Raw genomic sequence first — 24,588 nt, 5'->3', positions numbered from 1 at the left:
TTCATGACATTGCCTTTAAAAGCTGTGAAAGGAGGAACCTGCATTTTTACCTCTTGGCCCATTTCCATACTGCAAAGCTTTGTAGACTGAGCTTTGGCATCCACCATGACATTAAACATGGTGCATATTGATTGAGGGACTCGGAAATCTGTTGATCGGCTGGTTTTCTGCAGTTTTACTTCAAATGCAATCCTTGTTCTGTGAAGGAAAGTAGAAGACGATGTTTCAGTTGCTTTTAAACATACTAAGCCAATAATAACAATTTGAAACAATACTGAGAGGAGTTTGAGAGCCAGAAAGCTGAATGCTGCTGGGAGTGCCGTAGTGCAATTGTTACAAATGTGTTTTTTCTAAAAATTATTTTCCTGCTTAAAAAGAAACCCCCTTTCCAGAATACACACTATTTATAAAGTATTCAACAGTTTCAGGGAAACTGTGACTCTCTTATGCTTGATAAACAGTGTGATGATGTTACAAACAACAGTGTCAATGCACACCTTTAATTTGGTTGCATTAGCTGATGGATAACCACACCCTGCTGCGCTAAAGGAAGCTCCTATTGCTCCCTGACAGCAACTACAAATACCAGAAACTCCTTCATTGCTTGACTGAAAGGACACTGCCAGATCATTGCATTAATAGTGATATGATAGTATTTGCTCTCTGGAAGTTCTTAATTGTCTTGTGAGTTCACAGAAGTGGTTTCCCTGCACCACACACATTCACCAGATTACATCTGCAAAGCATGCACAGGCATAGGCATGTGCATATGAACACACCTGCATCACACACCTCCCCGTTCTCCTGAGGTTTCACTGAGATCAAATCTGACATCCCTGGCAGTAACAAACCATGATACACCAAAACCTTTGTTAGTCCAAAACCTACAAAATCTGATCCTGTGTCCTACTTTAAATACCAAGGCATTTGTGAGTCTAACACGGGAATGCTTTCCAGTGCGGTGGGCATTGCCCTGCCTTTTTTCAGAGCCCCTCTTCATATTCCAGAAGTACTTCACTAATCTAACCTAACACAGAACAATTATCACATCACACAGAATCTGCCAATAAATTAACATAGGAGCTTCAATTTAGAAATAACAAATAATCTCAGCTGCAGCTCAGGAATAGTTCCGAACTTAAATGATCCCCCAAGGGTTATGCAAATGAAAACTCATTTACGAATGTGAAACTCCCGTTCTGGGGATCAGATCTGAGCTGGTATGTAGGTCCTTCTGCCTGGGTTTATTAGTGAACAGGCCTTCCTTGCAAGGGCTGCTTTCCTGACAGCCCTGAAATACAACCCAGTGCGGAAGGCAGGGTGGCTCCTCCATGGATTCAACAGTTCAGAGACAGACGCGAAGAAAAATGTTGTGTCAAACTGAAATTGCTAAAGAAACCTTAGCCAGGCCCTGTTTGCAGGTGATATAAATAGGGAAGGCAGCATATTGGTTTACATCAGCAATGGCATTTGAACTGATTTAATTACCAGTGCCAGATTTAGCCTGGACTCGGGGACTAGAATGTTGATAATTACTGAAAGGACCCAAGGAGACTGGGATTTTCCATCTCCTCATGGAGAGGAGCATGTTCCTACTTATGCTCACAACCATTATATATAGTTGTACCAATACAAGCTGGGCCAGGTTTTTACAGAGGGACAACACATTTGTAGAAAGGTTGAGGCAAATCAGGGAAAAAAAACCCACCTGACTTCCAGGCACACAAGCTTTTCTTTAGATGTACCTGGAAATTTGCTTATTTTTCCCAGTTATCTCAGCTGAGCTAACTTGTTCTGATTTTTACAGCTCATTGCAGCTATAACTGTGCTGTAGGGACAGCAAAGGGACCCTAATTCCAAGTGAAATAAAGAAAAAAGAGAAAATAAATTTTGCTGGTGGTTCTGCTGGTAGGCAGAGCAGAGAGCAGAGCTCCAGCACTGGGTTTTCTCCTAAAGGACAGCCTGACAACTGAAGGACAACTAAAGCTTAGTGTTTGTGCCAGACACAGGACCAAAGATGGGCTGCTGCAATAAATTGCTCTATGTCAAAAACATTAAATGCAATAAATCTCACTGCATCATTAAAATGCACTAGGGTTTATTCCAGAATGGTGAGAGGACAAGCCTCAAGATATGTGCCTTCCTACCTGCATCTCAGAGATTGAATGTGCCTTCTCCTGTGCTGACACTGCACATCCAGGCTAGTGAGGATTGTACTGAAAATAAATGCCACACTCACACTTGCAGAGTGGCCAGGAAAGTGTGGTACACAACAGCCACATCATACACTGCAGTTAATATTAGCATGTACTGGCTATATTTGGCATTTATTTTTTCTCTGGTTCATCTCTTTGTCTACGAATTTTTGCACAAAGAAATACCAAGTTCATTTTTTTCTTCTTGCCTCGTTATCTCTGATGCAAATGGACATAAATTGCAGAAGAAAAGTTTGAAATTTAACTTCAATATTTTGCTTTCAAAATGACAGCTGCCAGTATGTCTAAAAGTTGCTTAAAGAGATCTCTGTTTTGGAAGATCTGCAGGTAACTATGCTATAATGTGGCTGATGATACAACAGCTTTTCCCAATCAACGGCAGACGTGAAACCTGTGTGCCAAGCAACACACTATCCCTTTTTTTAAATAATTTTTTTCTTGTTTTTTCTTTTTTCACGTATCTGCGCCTTTTAGGTGGGTGCTGGGATCTCTCTATACCTTCAGCAGTCAGCATCATCACACCAACCTGCATTTACAAAGATCTGACCTCACGTGCAGCCCTGAAAATAAGTAATTACCTCCAAAGCCCAGAAGAACGGGTAATTTATTGCCTCATTGTGAATAAGCACTCAGTCTCAACAGACAAGTGTCTGCTTGGGAGAGTCCACAATTCACAGCAATGGGGTGAATTGCAGTTTTCAGGTGGAATAGCTTTGCATCCTGTGAGCTCTTGTGAGAAACACGCCAGGCTCCCTCACGGGCACCCACCTTTTCACACAGGACTCGATCATGTCACTCGCCATAAGCTTCAAGCGCTGCTCCAAGTGTTTCCCAAACTCCTCCTCGGGCCAGTGCAAATCCCGAATGAAGGTCTGTAGGGCATCAAGCTTCCAGAACATATCTTCTGAGGTGCCTGATCCATTGCTGGCAGGGCAAAATGAGAACAAAAGTCAGAAGTGGCATCAGGGTCTTGGCAACCTGATGTGGAGACCATTCCTGCAACAAGTGTAAGGCAGACAGCAGTTTCATACACAGGACAACGCTGGCCATCTCCACCATCAGGATTTTGAGTTTTACCATACAGTTGCCTAATCTACCTTGCTGTCATCACCCACAAAACTTTCCAGACCAGATGAGTAAGACAACATCATGAGTTACACACATTAACGGGAAGAACGTGTGTATGGTAAAAATCAGCCTTAGTTAATAACCACATTAAAGTATGTGATTATTAAGAATTAAGGCCAGAAATTGTGGGAGAAAATCCTTGATCAATAATAACTGCCATACTAGGCAGTATGCAGTTATTAAGATTTAGGGTTTCATGCAATTCTCCCCCCACCAAATTATATCCTGAGTTTGCCTTGTCCCCCCAGTGTGGCCCCGTTTCCAGGTATGGGACAGTGCTAACAAGTGGTGAGCGAGGACACACTTTATCTCTTGAACAGCTGAAAAAAAACTGGGGTAAGTCAATTGAGCTAAAGGTACATCTCATATCCAGGAGTTTCGGCAGGATTTACTGCTGCACCTTTTTCTTTGCAAAGGCAATTACAGGACAACAAATTTACATTTTAAAAAATTTATTTTGCAACAACTTTGGTCTGCCACAAAATTCTCAATTTCTTTCCCAAGCATATATTCTTGTACCCACACCCCTGCCCAGATGGAAGTCTTTAGTCCTGCAGTGTGTAGCTACACCAGCTCTTTTCACAGTATAATTATATCTCAAACCTCCACTTACAGAATAAAAATACAGGACTGGATTGCACTCTGTTTGTGCACAGAAATTTATGCATCTATAACCCTTTTCTCTCCCTCTCTTCTTCTCCCTCACTTTTTTTTTTCTTTTTTTTCAGAATAATTACCAAGGGAGCTTCAAGAGTTTCAACCCCCTCCTCGCATACCACTAATGCTAACACAGTAATTTATAAAATATTTAACACACCATGCATTACCACTTGTGCTGACATCATCTATAGAAACAGATGAGGGAGGGTGTTTCTATTGTGACAGATGCCAGCTGCATTGAGTTAATGCTAGAGGAGCTGGGAACTAATGCAAACAGGGCTACTCCCAGGTGAGAACTGTAGTCCCAACATGCCAGAGGGGTCCTGAGGGAGCCTGGGCTAGCAGAGTCAACAAGATAAAGAATGAATAGTCTTGGTTGTAGGAGAAACGTATCTGACACTAAGCAACAGGTAACATGTCCTTGATGGAGGGGAAGGGTGAGTAAAAGGGAACCAGGGAGATGAAAAGATAAAGAATCAGGCATTTGCTTTTGCCAGGGGACCAATTTGGACAACAGTCTCACATGTTCATCTACCACCGGTTTTAGTTCAAACCTGCGCTTGGGTGTAAGCAAGCTTTAACAGTCTAAACCCAGTTTTGGAACTGCATGGATTTACATTTTAAGTGATTTAATGTGTACAAATACAATAATTGGTATTTACTGCAGCAATATTATGACATCCATTTGGTTTCAAAATTTTTGAAGAATCATTCTGTGTCTTTTTCTCACTTTTGATTAGGGCTCCATCCAAGTAAACAATATAGTATATTCATTTCCAAAATGCCCTGTTTGGATTTTGCTTGTGAGCACCACAATTACTCTAATCACGCCGGCAGCTTGCAATACACCATTGATGCTCAAGCATTTTCAGAGGGATTCTCCAATTTTCTGTCATTACATGATTCTTATCTTTTCAAGGGCAATACCACAAAGCATGCACAGAGCAAGATTAAAACTTTCAAGTACTCTTTACAGACAACTGCCTAAGCTAGCCTTTAAAATAACTATCTTAGCATGAATATGAGTTGTATGGCTTTGAAACATAAACAACCATGCTAATATTTTAAAAGGTTTAAAATCTATTAAAAAAGATCTCACATCAGTGTTTTCTTTACTTTCATTCATTACCAGTGCTCTGCAATCCTGCCCGTGCCAGACTAATGGCAGAGGCGTTCTGGTGGACTCCAGGTGTAGATGTAATTGAGGGTGTTTCAGTAAAAGTGAACAGGAGATTCTTGGGTGAGTTCTTCAGTTTTATCTATTAAGTGAGAGGATAGAGGAAAAGCACCACAGTGCTGTCTGAGACCAGTCTATGCCAACCCTAAATAACTCTCTAGGATTTTAGAAGGAGAATGGACAAATAACAGTTCCCATGATAGGACCTCTTGGGAGATGAGCTACCTCAAATGATGAGATTTGGGTTGAGCCCACTGGGTACCACCCTCCACACTGCTCAGTGAGAAATCTCCTATAAGAGAACTTGCCTAATCTGTGCTGAGGATTTGAGGTATGCTCTCCCTGAGCTTCACACATGCACCCTGGACAGTCAGGCAGGAAGCTGGGAGCACAGAGCTCAAGCCTCCTACAGAGCGGCTGCTTTGACACTATTTTCCAAGCCATAATCTAAAACTCGCTCTGAAAATCTCTTTCTTTAGTTGGTCATGGCATTATTTGAGCAGTAATGAAGGCTATGGAGCTTTATTTGCTCTCTGGGGCATCCCCCAACATGAATAAAAACTGTTCCAGGGTGATCCTTTTTCTTATACTTCTTCACCAAAGTCAAGACAAAAATTATCTGGGAAATGCAGAGCCTGCATTAAATAAAATTCATTTTTAGATCTACATCTGGTCCACAGAAATTGGTTGACTGGCATTGAAATTGATTAATCTTCTCTTTTGGACAAAACTCTTTGCTGAGACACATAATGTCACATTGTGAGTTCTGTGGTTTGTATGTTATTCAGACCATACCCCATTGTTGACAGCTATTTTGTAAAGCAAGATACTTGCTCAAACTCTCAGTGGGAGTTGAGACAAATTTTCAAGGTTTATACAAAAAAACCCTCAAAATACACATGCCAGAAATTCACTAGTGTCTCATTCAGAAAACATCTAATTAACTGTATCACTCTTTAAAGTTTTATGTAATGCACAGAAACAAACAATACATATCCATGCCAAGATTACTTTAAATTTAAATGAGATCTAATTTGAACTGAATACACACTCAGAATCATAAATAGCAGCCATCCATGACGGTGCAGAAAAGCTAGGCATTTGTGGGATGCCTAGTGGGATGTTAACTGGTAGATTTGGTACTTTAGGGAGATTCACATTTGGTAGATTCACATTGGGCAGATTACTTGTTAAACTCCTGTGGAAGAAACAGACAGAAAGAAAAAATACCATAACAGTGACAATGCCGATGTAGCAGAAGCACATGACACTCAGAAACAAATCTGCAAAGTTCACAGCATGAGGACAGTTAAAAAACTGAAGCAAAACATTTCAGAAAGAAGCATGAGTATGAAAGCTTAAAATGTACTGTGTTTTCAGTCTGTTATAAAATTCAATATCCTTAAAAAAAAAAAAGGCAAACCAGAATGAAAAGAAGAATCTCAAAGGGAAATGTTGACAGAGAACTTAAACACCTGTGAAAATAACTGCACCTTCAAGTCCTGATACCATTTCAAAGTGCAGAGAGCAGCTTTTCTTCCAAAGAATCTCTCTTTTAAGGAAGAGTCTCAGTTCTTACAAACACAGGCGCAATGGAAGTGCTAAACTACGAGATCTGCTAAGGGACTAGAATCTGACATAAAGAGAGAGTCTGGAACTCCAGCTATAAGAGTTTTTCTCGCCACTAAGCTCAATGGAGTTGCAATTTTGCTGCAAAACCTCTCTGTCTTAGACCCTCCACAAATAACGATGGGCTAATCTGGAGTACTGAAACAGTGAACTACAAGGCTCTTCCTCTGTGAAGACTGTGCCCTGATCCTCCCTTGCATTCCTGGGTGCAAAACAAAGGATTGCCCAGCCCCACTATTTGTGCACTGTGCATAAACTGCACTTTGTAAATGAATCCAGGACTAGTATGTGACTGTTTCATGGCTGGAAGTGGGCCATGAGGTGATTAAGATATTCAAAGGTTAATATGAGGCATGGTACTTGGGCATCATGACTTCAATCAGTATTTTCAGATGTGCAACTGTTATGCAAATAGAGACCTTTAAAGAGTGGACAGCTGTATTGACTTAATGCAACATTCTCTCCTGGAATAAAAGGTTCATGTAACAGCACTGCATGCCCAAAGTTTGGAATCCACCCTCACAAATTTCATTGTACTAGGTCTCTAGATGTTGCAATTGATCTAATTCTGTTTTAATGAGTATCTCATCACAGTTATATTCTCCATGCAAAATGAAAACACCAGGAGATCTGGGAATCAGCAAAACCCAGAACTCAATTACACAACTCACATATTACCTGGCTCTCAGAAGAGAGGCCAGTTTCAGAAAAATGCCTCATTTCTGCCCTCTCCCAGGAACACTGTCTGACCCCCTGGTACACAACCCACAGGTGGTTTTACAGTCCCATGTGAGGAACAAAACAAGATGCTTTGACACCATTTCAGGTGTCATTTCTTTTGACCAGATTTTTACTTGGACTCAGTGAAAATGGAATTAGAAATTCAGGATTTCAGCTTCACCCTGCACTGCTGAAGCTACTGAAAGCTTTTCTATTGATGCACACAGGCACTGCTTCAGCATCCAAACGTGCCTGCTCTGAGACTGCATCAGGATACAGCACCTTTGGAGGTCTCTCCCATTTCTCTGGATTAAATGAGTTACTATACAGACACCATTATCTGGCTTCCTGTGAAACTATCAAATTATACACTACGTCTTTCAAGGCATATTAAAATCTTAGTAACTTCCCTGAGACATATTTAGCACTTCGTTTCTTACTGCAAGTTTTATATATCAGCCCCCAAAGTAATGGAATTGAGCTGTCTGAATAAATGTTTCCTAACGCATCAGACGATGTGAAGCACATCTCTGCAAGAGCTCAGCTTGTCATTGCTGGTGAATGTTAGGCAACAGACTTCATTCTTTGTCAATAAAATCCCTTGTTGGGGAGGAAAATCACAAATCAAAGTTTTTTCCTAGTGAAAAAACCCCATGACTATGCTCTGATTTCTAATTATTTCTGTGATTCTTAGTAGACTTAACTTCCTGCTATCTGTGTGTTCTCTTTTTCAGGCAAAGAAGAGAATTCACTACTCTCACAAAGCTGTCCATTGTTTCCATTCATACTGTATCTGCTGCTAAGATGATATGACTATTGAATGAGACATAGACTACATAGTGATTGAGAGAGTGTTAAATCTTCAGAAATGGCAGTGCATGTGGTTAGATACTGATATGGAATAAATAAAGAAATAGCAAGAGGTGGACAACATATAAATGTATAAGGAAAAGCAACTTAAATAACTTAGCCAGATGGTAAATACATAAATCAGAGGACCTTTGGTTTTAATATTAAAATTCAAGAAGTGACAGTGTTATATTAATAAAAACACTGTATTAATAAAATATGACTTCTAGAGTAAACAGTATACTATATTCACACGGAAACATATTTCTTTTATACAACACATTATTTTGCTGATGCAAGAATATGTTGCAAGAATAAGTTAGTACTTTTAAAACAAAACAAAACAGCAAAATAATGGAGTATATTATGTTAACATACAGTAACTAATGTAAAAAAAATATTCTCCTGAATTGACATGCACAGTTTTTCAGGTTCAACTGATCTAATTATCTGACTAACAGTTGCAGTGAGACCTCTAAAAAATGATTAATATTACCAACAAATGTTCCATGAAGCCTGCAATTGTTCAGACCATAAAACTACAGGTCCAAGATGAGAAACTGTTTCTAGAAGCCAGCCATGCCTATTTAATATAGATGGCTAAATATAACCTCAGCCAACAGGCAGGGAATGTGGGCATTTGCATCAACAAGATGAGGGCTGTCTGATTTAAGACGACTCAGCTTCAGGACTGGATCCTGATACGTTTGATGAGAGACACTCTGGAGCTGCACCGCTTGTTTTCCTGGCGTCGTCTGCTTCAGCCCTGTTTGTGTGTGTGAGCTGTGTAAATGCCCTCACCTGGACTGTCTGCTGGGAAATTCTCAGTGCAAACAGACTGGTAGTGTACCCCTGCACAACCTCCCAGTGCTCACACTGTACACACACGGAACACGTCCAGTTGCACCGCGGCTGCTCCTGCAGAGCTGCCCTAGCAATGAAAGGAGGGCAGAAAAATCACAGTATTTTTACTGAGCTGTCTCCTGGGTTCAGAATAGAGCTGAATGAGACCCTTGGCCACATCTAAATGCTTAGTTCCTACAGGATGCCTGAAATGATTTAGTGATGGGAGACGCAAATGCCTGTCTCTTCCATCACTATAAACACTTGCAACCTCACTGTCGAGGCTGAGCAAATGCTCAAGAGCAAATCTTTTCACAAAAGCCTTGATGTGAAGCAAAGAGCTTGATAGTGAAGTAGGCAGTCAAATCTGTGCTCTTCCTGTGACTGACACCCAGAATAGTAACAAAAATACTCACTTTCACTACAGCGGTGCTTCTTTTAAGGGGAAACATTTTTCACTATCATTCTGTAGTTGTACAACCTTATAAAATGATTAGTATAATCATATTGTTCAAGTTCTGACATTTATATCAATGATACATTTATAAATAGTCTGCAAAGGGTTAGTGAGCAATTAATAGATGCTAAAGCCAGGACTACAGAGCGGTAGAGAGAGCCCTGGGTCAATGAGTAATGTCCTAGTCAAGCCATTGAAATTGGTTGTCATCGCATGAGCTTTAGCATTTGCTCAAAAAGATCTTTCAACACAGACACACACACAAAGACACACACACATACGTGTCAGCTGGCTGCGAGATAAATCAGCACTCTCCGAGAAGCTAGCATGAAAAAAACCCACTGCAAACCCTACTTTTCCAAGACCTCTCAACTCACCAGAGAACAGACCTACTCTGCATCCTGCATACTTGGATGACTGTGCGAAGGACAAGTGTTCCACATTTCTCTGCGTGGATTCATACAAGCGCACCAGCTGCTCTAGCTATAGGGCACGGACCCCCTGCAAATTCAGCAGCTCTGCAGAGGCAGATTACAGAGCCCTCATGAGCACATAACGTCCATGCTTTCCCCCCACCATTTTTTTCAATAGTTAACAGTATCTCTCTCACTGCGATTTCTATACCTAACTCCTCAGAGCATAAGGTGCAGAGTATTCAGCAATGAAAATAGAAGAAATACATGCTTGCAAACTGCCATCTGGTCAGGTTATGGAGGGCTACATATTTCAGCCTTGACTGCAAACACAAGTACAGAGAAACCCTTTCAAAAGATTCTGTGTTGTGGAATAATATCTTGGTTAACAGGAGATAATGAGATTTCCTTCTCATAATGCACTGTAGAGATCCAGGACAACAACAAGCTTGGTGGAACGGCCAGCTCTGATGATCTGTCTTTGCTGGCCAACTTGAAGGTCTATCTCCAAAGCAGAGAAAAGCTGTGGAAGAATATTCTGCAGTGTTCCCGATTTCCAAAAAAGCTCTGCTGGAGAGGTGTCAATAGAAGGTCACAATTTGGTTGGGAATTGGCCGCTCCAAACTATTTAAGAATCCATGGCCACAAATTCAACTGTGCTACAGTACGGACATGTGGGGTGAGAAGAGAGTAGATACAGGAGGGCAAGTCAAACAGAATAAGTTTCTAACCTGAATTTTTCTGCAAGTTCCCTGTCGATCAGACAAAGAGGAGCAGGTGGTCTGCCCAGGAGGCAAAGATGAAGATGCCTTAACATTTAGTTCTGAACAGCACATGAAAAATGTCATAAGATCCTAGGAATGACACTCCTCTTTTCCTTTGCACTGTATGTGCCACCCTCTGGCACTCACTAGTGCCTCCCTTCACCGGGCCACATCACGTTGAGCCAGCGTTTGCAACTCGCACTTTTGTGTGCGAGACATAAGAACAAAATATCAACAAGTGAAAAAAAAAACCCGAGGTGCATCTTTTCACCAGATGGACAGAAGCTTCTTGTGGAAAGCACCCACTTTCCTGCTGGAAGAAATCTTTTAAATACCCAAGTCTGTAAGAGAAGGAGTCCATCCTGGGCTTGGAGATGCAATGCTCAAAGCACACTGTAACTGGAACTCCAGAAGGGAATAACCACCACAAGAGAACTAAGAAAAGATCTTTTATAACTATCAGAGATAACTTGGAAATGATAGATGCTGGCATACCCAGGGACAAAGCATTTTGACAGGCAAGTAGCACATCCAAGTACTTATGGACATCTATAGTTAACTCCTTGAAGTCATTAAAAAGCAAAAAGATGACAGCTTCTGATAAAAGCAAAAAAAAGCAGAATGATTTGTTTATTGAGTGCTTAACCCAGGCGGACAGGTACACAGAGTTAACTGCCTCTGTTTCATAACAGAGAAGGAAATACATATTTTTTACTAAAGCAGAGCTCTGAAACTGAAGTTAATGCTAACTTCGAAGTGCAATTCTGCTTGAAGGAGTGGCTGTAAAAATGGCATTCTCCTACTCGAAAGATCTATTTCTTGTATGTTTTCTGGGTCACATCTGCTTATTTGAAACAAGATTTTTTAGGATCTTTAATCCTGTTAGCCTGCAGACCAAAGACAGCAAATGGAAAGTGAGAGAGGCTCCTGAATGCCAGCCACTTAACCCCACTCAAAACAGAGGGGATGATCAGGTGTCAAGAAAAAGCCCAAGATTTGGCAGGCAGAATTCTTACGGATGCTGAGGATGCACAAGAAAGAAAGGAAAAAACCTGGGTACTCAGACTCCAGGTTGCATATGGGAGGCTGGCTGCTGAACAAAATCTCTTTTCCTTGTAAACGGAACATATTTGGTGTGAAAAGCCCTGAAAGACCACACGTTCTTTTATACAGCAACCTCTAAGAGTACAGTGCCATTTCACTTTCCCTAGAGAATGACAAAAAAAGCAAGGAAAAGACTCTCTCCAGAGGTCATCTGGTCCCAGTTCCTGGTCTGAGGCACTGCCAGACTCATGTGGCTTGCAAAAGGTCCGTCTTTTTCTTTTAATATCTTTATTAGAAAGAAAAGTCAGCTATTTCCCTTTGTAGGATCTGACTTGGCTTTATAGAGCAAGCATGACAGGGTTCAGCAATGCTTCAAAACCTGTGAAATAACAACAGTAATCCAAAGCACATGTCACATTTTTATCATTCACCAGCTCTTGAGTTCAATTTGGGTTTTTCTCAGGGTCCCAATTTCTTGCTGGTAAACTCCTAGCTTTCCAAATGTAAGAAATGATTATGCTTGAATCATCTTGCCCATGTTTCACTTTGGTTTCTGCACGTCTAATTCTACAGGCAGAGGACTGGGACTGGCAGAGCTGCCCTGGACATGGGGACAAATGCAGCCACCAGCCATGGGGCTGGTGCCAGAGGCATACACTGCACTATCCCCCCCACAGGGTGGGTGGAAAAAATGAGTGTTGAGAATAAATACAGCAATGACTCACAGGGGTTATAGGGCTGGAACTGAACACAGTGAAGCGAGATTTTTTTGTTCTGAAAAGGAGCTATGTGAGTTCAAAAGCAGCATTGGAAAAGGCCTTTTAGAATGGGTTCCAAAAAGCCACAGCAGTTAAGAAGGTTTTCCCATTTTCATGCTTCCCTGTTCAAAGGCACACGGTTCAAACTGAGGCAGTGATGCATTTCAAAAAGCCAATACCATTTCCCTCATTAACCTGAAAATCCTGAAGAGATCAGGCCTCCAATTTATAGCATTAAACTAGAATGTCTAAAGCATTTTCTGCATGTCTAACATTTGCTAATTCACCTCTATATGAATCTCCATCCATTGCACCCAAATTCCGATTGTATCAAAGGAGGTTTCCTTACTTTACTGGCTCCCATGACTCCCGCTCAAAGCCCCTGTGAATTGACTGTGCAATTGAGGACTCCATCAGATCGACATATCTAACAACAAGTGGAGCAAACAGGTCTTGGAGGTGTTTGTGGAATTTTCCATTGCACAAATTATCTAGAATAGATAAATAAAAGTATAGTAAGACACTACTGTTACTGCAACCTCTGTAACAAACCACAGTGTGGCACTTCATCAAACAATGAATTTGTCAGTGAACAGGAAAACTTCAAGAACATAACAGGAGCCAGAGTTCATGACACAGACAGCAGGAATGACTTCTTACTCCAAACAAATAGACAATGAACCTTCTTTTCCATTAATGTAAAACTTACAAATACATTATTACTTCCTGTGAATAAAACCAGTGTAAGAAACACAGCATGGCAAACATTATGGCTTTAGCAGGTGGGAAAAGAATTTCTTCTTTGGTTGCTCAGTGCCATGATGCTGGAACTTGCTTTCTGAGGATGAGTCCCTGGCTTTTTTCACATAGTCTTAGAAAGCTAGCTGGGGTCCTGGTCTAGGACCTAGCTAAAGCAATGCCAATTTTGCCACCAGCTCCCCAAGGAAGGGTTGGCCTTCCCAGGAAAGTGTCAAATCCTCACATGGGTTTTGAAAGCATGAGCCCAAGTGCTTCGGAGAATTGTCTTATTTCACAAAGCATTATTCTTCTGAACTACTTCTGCTTCCATTTACCTTAATATTTTCCTCCCTTTAATAAAATCTTAAAGCAAGGACTGGCTTACTCCATGCTAAATAAATGCAGTACACACATATAAAACAATACACACATTTAATGACGGATATAGAGTACCTAATTCCCTGCTTATCAGGCAGCCATTACCAAGAGACTTGAGAAGATGAAGCAAAATAAAATTCAACTTCCCACCTTTGACTTCAGTGATTTAAGGAGTGTGCTTTTATCTAGTGGCAATGGAATAAAATCAAGCTGGTGCTAAAGGAGTTTGTAAATCTGTAAACCTCTACCCATCTCAGCTCTCTGTGCGGTAAGGAGAGGCTGAAAGCATTATCAGTAACCTGAGCAGCCCACTGAAAAGGAAATGACCAGAATACAGAATACATACAGTCACTACGGAGGGAATCGTTAATGAGCTGAAAGAGCGGGAAGCTGTCCCAGGTGTCTGGGGGCTGCACCTCTAACGCTGCGTCCATATCCACTGCAAACAGGGACAGGAAGGTCTCCGCGTGCTCAACCATTAGGTCTGACCACCAAGCAAAGGCCTTCAGAGTTGGCAGAAAAAGATAATAAAGACATGTATTAGTTCTAATAAAGCACAGGGAAAAATGTTAGGCCACATATCTTAAAAAAAAAAAAAAAAAAGTGCATCTCATGGAAACTTTTATTGTAAAGAGAACAGTGCTTTAGTGCTTTGAGTGCTAGCCTGCACGGGCAGTGCTAATCACAGAATTAGGCACTGCTGTTCTAACACAAAGCTCTCTTGTAGAGGGTCTCTTCAGAGCTCCACTGTAAAGGCATGCAGCTGTAACGTAGCAGAGAAGGTTTCATCTGTTCAATTTACAATAAATGACTTCATTAATGATGCTAATTATCAGGAAAAAAAAACCAAACTAATTCTAATTTCTTAAGTACAGAAATTTGGGAGTTTCTTCATTGTGCTTGTGGGTTTTCTGACTTATTTTTCAACAGCTTAAATTCTACTTGGATTCAGTACTTGCATTTGTCTTGAAAAACTAGAAGCCTAAGACATTAAAACCTAAATCATTCACACCCTGTTTTCAAGATATTTCAAACATCACCAGTATAAGTTATTACAGCACTGTTCATTTTACATGGTTTTCTAACACACTACCACCTTCATGGTGCTACTGATTAGGAACCCATTACAAAGCTCTACTATCAACATGCCAAGGTAAAAAAAAAAAAAATCTATGGCAAGCCTATATTTTGACAGAGGCAGGAAAAACATATGTCTAAACTTGAAAACCAAAAAATATCAGTGAGGTAACTCATTCTCATGCACATGGGTCCTTAAAATTCGCTGTGCGGGCTCTCTGAGGTGACATTCACATCATACATGGCTCAGATGTGAATGCTGCAAATGCATGCATGCGTGTTCAGGAGTCACTTCTGGCTGGGAACATGCAATATGAGAAGAGCTGTCCACAGGACCATGTGCTGTCATTTTGAAGTGACAGGAAATTACTCAGTGACTTAAAGGAGCTAAGGAATGGCTTTGCGGCACTTGGCAAGAAAAAGAAACCTCTAGCTTAGGCACAAGAGTGGAGATGAAACGGAAGACATTGGGAATGGAGGAATCAGTTTGAAGAGGAATTGCCAGTCAGGGAGGGGCATTTTTTGCATGTTTTAGCAGACATGAATAAGCAGAATGGGCTTTCACTCTCTCAGGGTTCAGTTCTGATTCACTGATGAAGAACTGCACTGACGTGCACAGCACAACTCCAGCTACTGGTTCACCTGGTCATGGAGAGGGAACAGCACCTCCAAAACAGGTTACTGCCATAATTTTTCCTGTTTTGGCTCGACTTCTCAGCTGCCAGTGATAGTGGCAGGGGGTCTTTGGAACTATTTCTACTCCTTCAATCCTTTAAAATATAAAGCAGACAGGCACTGCCCTGATATTATTCCATGAGTTGATACAAAACTGATGTGAAGGCATGGACAGACTGGGCATTGCACTCAGCATTCTCTTCCCAGTGCACATCCAAGATGTAAACCAAATGACCAAAATAACCACACGACCCCCAAACTAATCTTAGTATTGGGCCTGCCCTGTCACAGGGGTGAAGATGAAGGCACAGCTTCAGTGTCTGCCCATGCCTGAAGCAGCCACACCAGGAGGTGAGTGTCTCACTGGTCATGGCATGGGGACAAGGTGGCTACCAGCAAAGTCCTTTGTCTGCAGACTGTCCTCAGCTTCAGGCCCGTGGAGGAAGCTGCCCAGCTCTGCTGCAGCATCTCCTGCTTGGGAATGCTCAGGGATGCAGCAGCAGTGGTGACAGTGGCCCTGGGAGTCTGCAGAGTTGTCACTCTGAGAAAGCCAAAACCAAGGTGAGGGAGCCTGTGTGGGGCTGAGGCGCAGGGCAGTGCTCTTCAGCACTTCTCCACATTTGGTGCTGGTGTCCAGCCAGGCACAGGGCTGGATGGCAGTGAGTGCCATGCTGGGAGGCATCAAACCACTGAGAGACCACAGAAGAACCAAAACCATCAAGAGGGAGGTGTGCTGCTGATGCCTGCTCCAACCTGCTCACAGAGGTGGCTGGGCAAGGAGCACTGCTGAGCAGTGGAGCTGTGCAGGGTCCTCCAATGTTAGCAAGGCCTGGCTGTGGTTTTCTGGGAGGCTGCAGGGCTGTCCTTGCTCTGATGTGGTTTCTCTGGCTGTGCCTCTGCCAGCCCAGAGCCTGCCATGCTGGCACCCACCCAACACTGCCCCGGGTCTGCGGGCATGGAGCGACCGCTACCAGGGACCGACTGCAACCGGCATTTGGGGGGAAGGAAAGAGAGGGGAGGCCAAAGAATATCTTCTGTAACAAATCCCAATATAAACACCTCAGAGTCCTGCAATAGGAACCTGCTTTCACAAAAAAGGAAAAAAAGAGCTATTTAAAAAAAAGAAAAGCATGTGATCATTGGTGGAAAAAATTATGCCCAAATCAGTAACAGTTTTCCTCTTGCTTAAAAAGTCAAATTTTAACTCTGTAATTCTCAAACTTATGTCAGGATCCTCAACCTTCTCCCTAATTTCTGTAAGTAGGATTGGCAACACCATACTTAGAAAACCTTCTTCAAGATGGTAACACTTCATTTATTTACCATCTACTTACCTGCTTTGCTTAAATAATAATGTAAAGGAGGGAAAAAAGTGTGCTTTCTAGCCAAACACACCTATTGTTGTATATTTTACACATGGATACACATGTATATATGTATGACCTCAAGGAGTTAAGATACATATATACATATACACATATGTATACATAGAGAGAGAAAACACAAATTTAAAAACAGGTGAATGGCATGGCCTCTGGCATTTGTCATCAGTCATCCAGGGGAAGGGAAAGGGAGCTAGGAGACATCTGATGGGAGAGATGATACAATGCCAGAGACCTCCCGCTCCCAGGTTACAGACATAGGCACACGGATTCTGCTGTTTCTGCCTGTGCTGCGTTGCTTCCTTCTCATGGGTAAGACAAACCCAACTGACTAGACATGATACTCCTCTTGTAATGATTTTTGAACATGGTCTGAGTATTACTTTCTACATTCTCATTAGGGAGTCTGCCTGGATGTCCACATGGGGAAAAAAGGGCATGTGTTAATTGCAAAAACTATCGCTTTCCAGTAAAGTAAGGCATTTCTTCAGTAAGCAGTGCAATTTTCTCCTGAATAACTGAAGTAGACTGAAGAGTCACACCTCATGGGTCAAGCCTTCTCCAGGTGAGTTACAACATATAAAAAAAGTCACCTGGAATTTTACAGGGGGAAAAATAAAGTGTAATACCTCAGCAATGCTCATTGCACAGTGACAGCATAATGTGGCTACAATACATAATAAAAATCAGTGATAAAACACCCAGCCTCTTCTCTCTCTTCCCTGGGTGCAATTCCAAGTGTGTAGAGAGCTGGCCAACTGCCTGTGCACTGCTGAAATGCCACAGCCACCCTCAGGACAGGGATTCAAAATGCACCGACAGTGTGCTGGGCTTCTGGAGAGAGATGGATTTCATCCTTCCAAGTCACCGTTCAGAACAAGGCACTGGGATGCCTCCTATCTGTCTTGGCATTAACCTTCTGTCTCTAATCAAAACCTTGTGACACAAAAGATACAGGAGAACAGTTCTGAGCCTTCCTCATCATGTGAGGATCTTGGCAGCATGGCTGGCTGAGTGTGACTGGTCCTGCAACTGCTTCCTCTTTTCAAAATAAGCTGTGTTTTAAAAAACAGCTCTTTCCCAGCTGGTTGTACATCCAGCCTGTGCTGGTGAGGAGTGGAATAAAACAGTTTTTGCATAAGCATAGAGCTCTCAAGCACACATTGCTTTAGTAAAAAGGAGGTTTATTTCACTCTTCACCTCATATATTCTCTCTCTACATATAAATACTGTATATCCAGTACAAGGCACATAGAGACAAAACCAGAGGAAGACCACTACCATTCTAGGCACTCGTGTAGTACTTAGTCCATCTCCACCACAGTGTACTAGAGGTCGGGTGAATGCAAACGACAGGTAACAACAGGCTGAGGAGCGAGTCCAGGCAGGTAGGGTTGTGTTGGGATGTAACTGCAGCGCTCGTAAAATATACCCATTGCTGCATGCATGGACTGGACTGCTATGCCACATTGACCTTCCTGTGTCAGGCTACCAGCTCTGCAAGCAGCCGACCCAAAGTTGCTGTTACATTCCTCGGTCAAAGTTACGGAAGCGAGGGCAACCAGGGTAAAATCCCAGTAGGAAACATGGCACTGAGAGGGCATGCACGGAATATGACAGGAGTGACTCGTTTCATTCGGTTTAGTCACATACCTCTTTCCCCTGCCAGGATCATCCAAGATTGAATGAACAGTAGAAAAACAGGGAGGAAATTTAAATATGTAATCAGGCGTTAGTTGGGTTTTGTGGATTGCTGTGTATTATCAATAAGTAAAACTATACTGCATATTTAATACACACTGGAATGATTTTAGGTGATTGTGAAATTATTTATCAAATGCTCTTAATGCAAAATATTGTGAGTATATATATATATTAATTGGAAGGAAAAGAGAAAATAGTGAAAGAGTGCAACAATACCTACAGTCATAAACAATAACTGTTCACTCCGAATTTTAAAATTATTAACTTTTCAATACGCATTCAAGAGCACCAGATTTCCAGAGAACTCAGGGCTCAATCCTGCAAATACTTACATGGGTATACAACATCACCTGCTCAGGGAGAAATGTCCTGAAGTGCTGAGAGCAGGACTACAGCCAGCTATGCCAGCTGCCTGTGGGACCAAGTGTTTCCAGGATCAAGCCTCACGATTTTCTGGTGTATATCTGACTATGACATGGTTTCACTGGTTTTAATACACAAATCTTTCTGTTAAGGTGCTTCAAAGAGTTAAGAGTGGTTGTATTAAGCCTTAGATAACCCAGACAATGAGTAACAGAGCATAGATCATCCTAACCTCTGTGACTAGTAATTGAGGTATTACCAATAAGCCAAGGCAGAAGAGGCCAACAGGAAACCAGGTGAGTTAATCATGTAGTGGAGGGGCCTGGGGAGACCCCTGGAAACCTGAATTCTCAGAAAGGGGCAGAAAGGAGAATTGTTCTGTTTTGTTGCAGTTTTCCGTGCTCCCCTCCGGACAGCAGGAGCAGCAGCTGCGCCAGGGACCCCGCTCATGCTGGCTGGAGGCACACAACACAGGTCATGATTTGGAAATACGACCTTTCTGGAAAAGTGGACAGGCTTGCTCTTGCAGGTAGTTGGTGGTGAATATTTTGGCCAGATTGGCACTGTGAGAAAGGCTGCAGACTGACATCAAGGAGAGCATAGCTCAGTTAATTCATCCTTTAGCCCTCCCTCCCCTCTGAAAAAAACATTCCTCGTGGAGTGTACCTTGCCTTCATCGTACTCGAGTGTACTTTCAGCTTTTAAAAAAGATAACCCAGCACCAGTTGGGAAGACATCACACAAATATACAAAGCTCCCACCGGATCCTGCGGAAGACCTGCGGGGACACGACCTCGCTGGGGACGCTGCTCACCTCTGCATGGTGCTCTTCGTTTTGCTGTAGGACTTCAATTACCAACTCTGCCAGACGTATTGTATCTTCTAACTTTTTAGCTGGTGTGACTAACCGGCCTACATTCTCTGTAGTACAAGAACTCAAGTTAAAAGGAAGGCAGGGTGAAAAGCTAGACGAACAGTGAGTTATTTTAGAGGTTAAAAAAAACTCCGTAATATTCTGCAGCTTTAAAGATCTTTTCATGCATATGTTAAATGCTTATATAATTAGTACTGAGCAAACCAGAAAGCCACATTCGTTATTATACTATGAAAATACAGTGCTCCAGCTCCAAATTTCACAATACTGTCAGAGTTGGTTTGCTTTATGGTGGCACTTTATTAGCTCAAATAAGAACATCACATTCCCTAAAGACAGCATCTGGCCACTAATGTATGAACAATATGTATCCTTCGATGTAGATGATGCTATTATAGGAACCATATCTATATTATTTAAAAATTCTTTTAAGAAGATCAATTCAAACAAATCTGTCTGCACTTGTAATAAATTGTCAGACTCGAGCAATTTAAATGTCACCTGCTTCTAAAAGCAAAACTCGCAGGTCTGTCTTGCTCCAGGATTTAACTCCACAAGGGTCAGGAGTTACGCATGCTGGAGGGAGTGAAAAGTGGTAAATCCCACACTCATGGGTAAGATTTATATGGAAAAAGAGACACAACTTTAAAACAAAAACCCCGCAAAACAAACCAAAGAGTTTAAATCCTGGAGCTTGGTGTTTACCTATTTTGAGTTCTTTTGCAGTGTTTTCTGAAAACTCTAAAAAATAACTAAATTATATTCTTCCAGATAATTTATATTATTAATAACACATTAAAAATATGAGGTGCTAAAATTATGGAACATTTAGAGCATTTCACTAGAAATAATGTAGAGGAAAAGAAAATAGCCACAATTTCTCTGAACAACAGCTTCCACAGAGCTGACCACAGACATGTGTCTCTGGCTCACACCCGGGTCCCAGCCAGCTCTCCTGAGTAGCAGGGGCGAAGAGAGGCATTTCACTACACAGCCAGTCCATACCTCTGCATCCATAGGTATTTTGGCCTCTCGGTGGTATCAAAGGGCAGCTCACTACCCTGGGGTGTGCAAACTCCCCCTGTGATGGTTGTTTGGAGCAGGAGTGGGGTGGGAGACCTGCCCCCTTGGGATCCACATGCCAACAGGCCAAGTGTTCACAGGGCATCTCACTCCAGCCTTCCACACACCCTGTTTTTTTTCCTAGCGTTTTGGTCTTGTTTACTGGTGGGGCAGAAACTTGAGGTTGCACAAGGTGGCCTGTTCTGTCTGACTGAGTCACCCAGGGAGAAATCCCTGCCTTGCTGACGGCTCAGGGAGCTTACAGGACTTCATTCTCCCCCTCCAAGTCTTGCCAGCCCCTGGTTTTCCCTGAATACCTGTTTACAGGTTACACAGGTCCCATGAAAAGGAAAGCCATATGTTTCAGGTCAGTCCCAAATGTGGCTGGGTTTTGGAGGAGCTCAGCAAGCTGGAGTCTGGCCCTGTAGGGGCTCAGCTTGTCTGAGGGATGGTAAAGCACCATGTAAATGAACTCTGCACTTTTAATGATTTATGGCACAGATAAGGGTCTTGGGTGTTTTTTCTCTAGTTTTGCTGCTGTTTCTTGTATCATTGGAAACAAACAAACAACAACAAAAAACCCCAGGTTCCCTTTAATATAATTTACTGAGCAAATACTGAAATTGGAAAGCTCCTGGTTAACTTCTCAGTCTTTGTCCTATTCTATCCAGCACCTCAATGGCTACAAGAAGTAGAAACCAATTCCTTTTGCAAAAGGAGCCCAAAGACAGGTCCCTCAGTAAGATCTGGTTGTTTCTGCACCTTCAAAGCCAAGGGGAAGCTTTTCCATTGATCAGTGCAGCATCAGGCCCATTCTCATTTGCAACATTGATCTGCTCTCAAATATAACTAAAAGACAAAAGTGTTAATAAGAACAACTGCTCAAAGATGCTGTCTTTAAAGAAAATATTGATGCTTATATAACTTTGGCAGCCAGCAGATGTCAATCTTAATTTTTTTCCTTCTTATTTTAAATATTTCCCTGGTTAAGTTACTATACATCAGAATATTCTGCTAAGATAGCTGGAGCACTGACAGTTACATGAAACGTATACGATATACTTATCAAACATTTCATCCAACATCATGTAAAGCTCATACATATTTATAGTTTCCATGCAAAATGTTATGCAACAACAATGTTATTTTGTGCTGACGTTGATATTTGAAAATGTTGCATATGTCAGACATTGCTAGACAAAAAAATGTGGACATTTTGAAATAAATGCTACCTCTAAATCTCTAAAACCTACCACGTCGCACTAGGTGTTTTGTATGTATAAAGCTGCACATGAGGACTAGCTTTCTACTGCTACACGAGCGGCTGCTAGACTAGAAAAGCACTGAATAAAAGAAAGGAAGACTATTACAGTACTTGGCGGCTGTTTGGCCATGCCTTTGAGCATATGATCTATCATGTTAGTCTGCGTTTGAGGAGATGATGGTGGCCCAGCCGGCGGCTTAGGCTTGGGCGGACGGGCTGGTGGTGCATGGTGGAGAGAGAGACGCCAAAAGTAAAGAGACAAATGACTTCATAAACAGTGACAAAAAGATGGAGATTTCAAAAGGAACATAAGCAGAAATGATCGAATACAAATGGAATAAGCTGCTGGGTTTTTGCTTATCGGTATTGGGGGTATTACACGGTAATGACACCATTTGACAGCACACATTCTAGAAGTCAGCAGATTCGAACGTCCTACAGCACTGTGCAATCAGAAAGCTAAAAATTCAATGCAAGTATGAAACCACACTTAGAGCAGTCACTCGAGGAGACTGAGATGGGTTAATTCAGCTACAACTCTGGAATTCAGAAAAGGTGAACTAAAAAACACAACTTGAAGTCAGCTCCCCAATGCTCAGGCACGTTTAGCAATAGAATAATGAGCCATAGGAATTAATTGCTTTGCAAATATCAATTACACATTTTAGAATTAAACGTCACTGTTGGTTAAAGGGAGCTATAAAATATTCTTGTGCAATTTAAACATGTAAAAAAATCTGTCACTTAAAAATGTGTGGTTCCTGATCGTTTCCAGCTCATTTAATTATTTTCAACTTGGAATTCTAGTGGCTTTTATATTCTGGGTTGAATCATATATAAAAACTTGCCAGCTCTATCAAATATGTTACTTGCTATTCCAAATGTTAGAATACTGCAATCAGGACTTGACCCATCTGTCATATAGTTTACAATATCAGCATAGGAAAAATTCAAAGAAAATAGCCTTTCCTTTTACATACACCTAGAGAATAAATTATATGCTGTGAATATATTAACACAATAGTTTCTATTCCTTTTAATAACAGTTTTTAGCAGCATTGTGACTATTTTTAATCATGCCATTTGCAAGGAATCTGGCATATTTATCTGGACATTCTATTGCCAAAAGTCCTTGCCATTTTGCTTGCATTTTCCAGTGGGGGAAAAAAAAATCAGTTGGCTTGTGCAAAGGAGATTTCTGATTGCTTTTATTTCTCACAGAACTACAACACTTATCAAAGTATAATAAAGAATATTCGAGTAAACCATTAAGGAGTGTGAGTTAGGTTGGTGCCCCTCTCCATACACAGGAATAGATACACAAACATACATACATAAAACCACACACAATGCACACACGCGCACACACACACACACACACACATACACATTTTTAATCTTTTAAGCTGTGTAATGATTAATTCAGACTCTCAGATTCAAGCTACTGGCTTTCTTTCTTTTCCTTGTTTTCTTACAACAGGAAAAGCAAATCTATTCATTCATCTCTGGAGCAATCCTGATCTTTGTTCAACATTTACCAAGGGTGACTTTGTCCCCAGAAACAAACCTCTCAGCCTCAAGTGACAAAAACAACTGCTTTTTGGGCATTGGCCTTAATGACTTTCACTCTGCTTTAAAACATAAGCAAGAATTCAATTTGGCTACTCACTGATTGCTCCTGAGCTTGACATGCAAATGTAGGAAGAGTATTTTACTGCCCATTGCTATGGAGAGCAGTTTGTGCCAAGGTCCCTGGCTGGGAAGGGATGGTGGGGAGAGGGAATTGCACATCTCCTCCCTACCATGTCTGACAACCACAGGGTGGGAACCCCTCGCCACCCAGGGGAGTCTGTTGGGTGGCTAAGTTGGGGGTGTCAAAGACAGAGAGCTCTTCCTAAGAGCGCCAAAGCCAAGGTGAAAGGAATCTGAGTTTCACCCCATTGCACACGTCAGCACTGCAGCCCTCAAGCATCCTTAAATGTGGAGTCCAGCCCCTGCATCCCTAACAGCTACCCATCCAAAAATAGCTCCTAGGCTTCACAGACATCTAGACTCCAGAGTGTTGAACGGGCCTGATTAGCACAAGTGTTTTCTGTCCTAGGGAAAAGTCATTAATAGAGAAAGAGGAGGAGGAAAAGGCAAGAGATGCAGCAGCATCTTCACGAGTCGCTGGTGCAGCGCGTACAGAACAGCTTGGAGGAGGCTCCCGCTGTGCAGTTGTCAGCACAGTGCCCCGGGGTGGCTCTCACTTCTCTGGGGGGCCTGTGAGAGACCCCTCCAGCACCTTATCCTGCTCCTGGCATCCCCCCACCACCCCCCGCTCTTGGAAACAAGCTCCCACTAGGCACTGGAGCAGGCTAAGCAACAAATTCTTGATATAATTCTGATCTGGCCCAGTCTGCACAAATATTCA

General features: G+C 41.9%; 1 protein-coding gene across 35 annotated transcripts in view; it reads right to left on the bottom strand.

Annotated features, from left to right (window-relative positions):
- The window catches only part of CADPS (calcium dependent secretion activator), a 206,957-nt gene that overhangs the window by 36,212 nt on the left and 146,157 nt on the right, over window positions 1–24,588 (bottom strand). For 11 of the 35 annotated variants that reach the window (XR_005258470.1, XR_005258473.1, XR_005258479.1 and 8 more), the window contains 7 exons: window positions 19,790–19,896; window positions 18,562–18,570; window positions 14,121–14,277; window positions 13,008–13,149; window positions 6,233–6,379; window positions 2,985–3,140; window positions 51–198 (listed from right to left, as the gene is read on the bottom strand). Coding sequence is in view for 9 of the 35 variants with exons in the window: in XM_038149679.1 (XP_038005607.1) it covers window positions 51–198; window positions 2,985–3,140; window positions 6,233–6,379; window positions 13,008–13,149; window positions 14,121–14,277; window positions 18,562–18,570; window positions 19,790–19,896 (866 nt within the window). In the remaining 26 variants the exon portion in view is untranslated. Of the gene's footprint in view, window positions 1–50; window positions 199–2,984; window positions 3,141–6,232; window positions 6,380–13,007; window positions 13,150–14,120; window positions 14,278–18,561; window positions 18,571–19,789; window positions 19,897–22,286; window positions 22,392–24,588 lie in introns of all 35 variants that reach the window. The other 24 variants (XR_005258471.1, XR_005258474.1, XR_005258480.1 and 21 more) reach the window with 7 other exon arrangements.

This window comes from Motacilla alba, chromosome 12, assembly GCF_015832195.1.
Source record: "Motacilla alba alba isolate MOTALB_02 chromosome 12, Motacilla_alba_V1.0_pri, whole genome shotgun sequence".
Lineage (NCBI taxonomy): Eukaryota > Metazoa > Chordata > Aves > Passeriformes > Motacillidae > Motacilla > Motacilla alba.
This window is presented reverse-complemented; position numbering and strand designations above follow the sequence as displayed.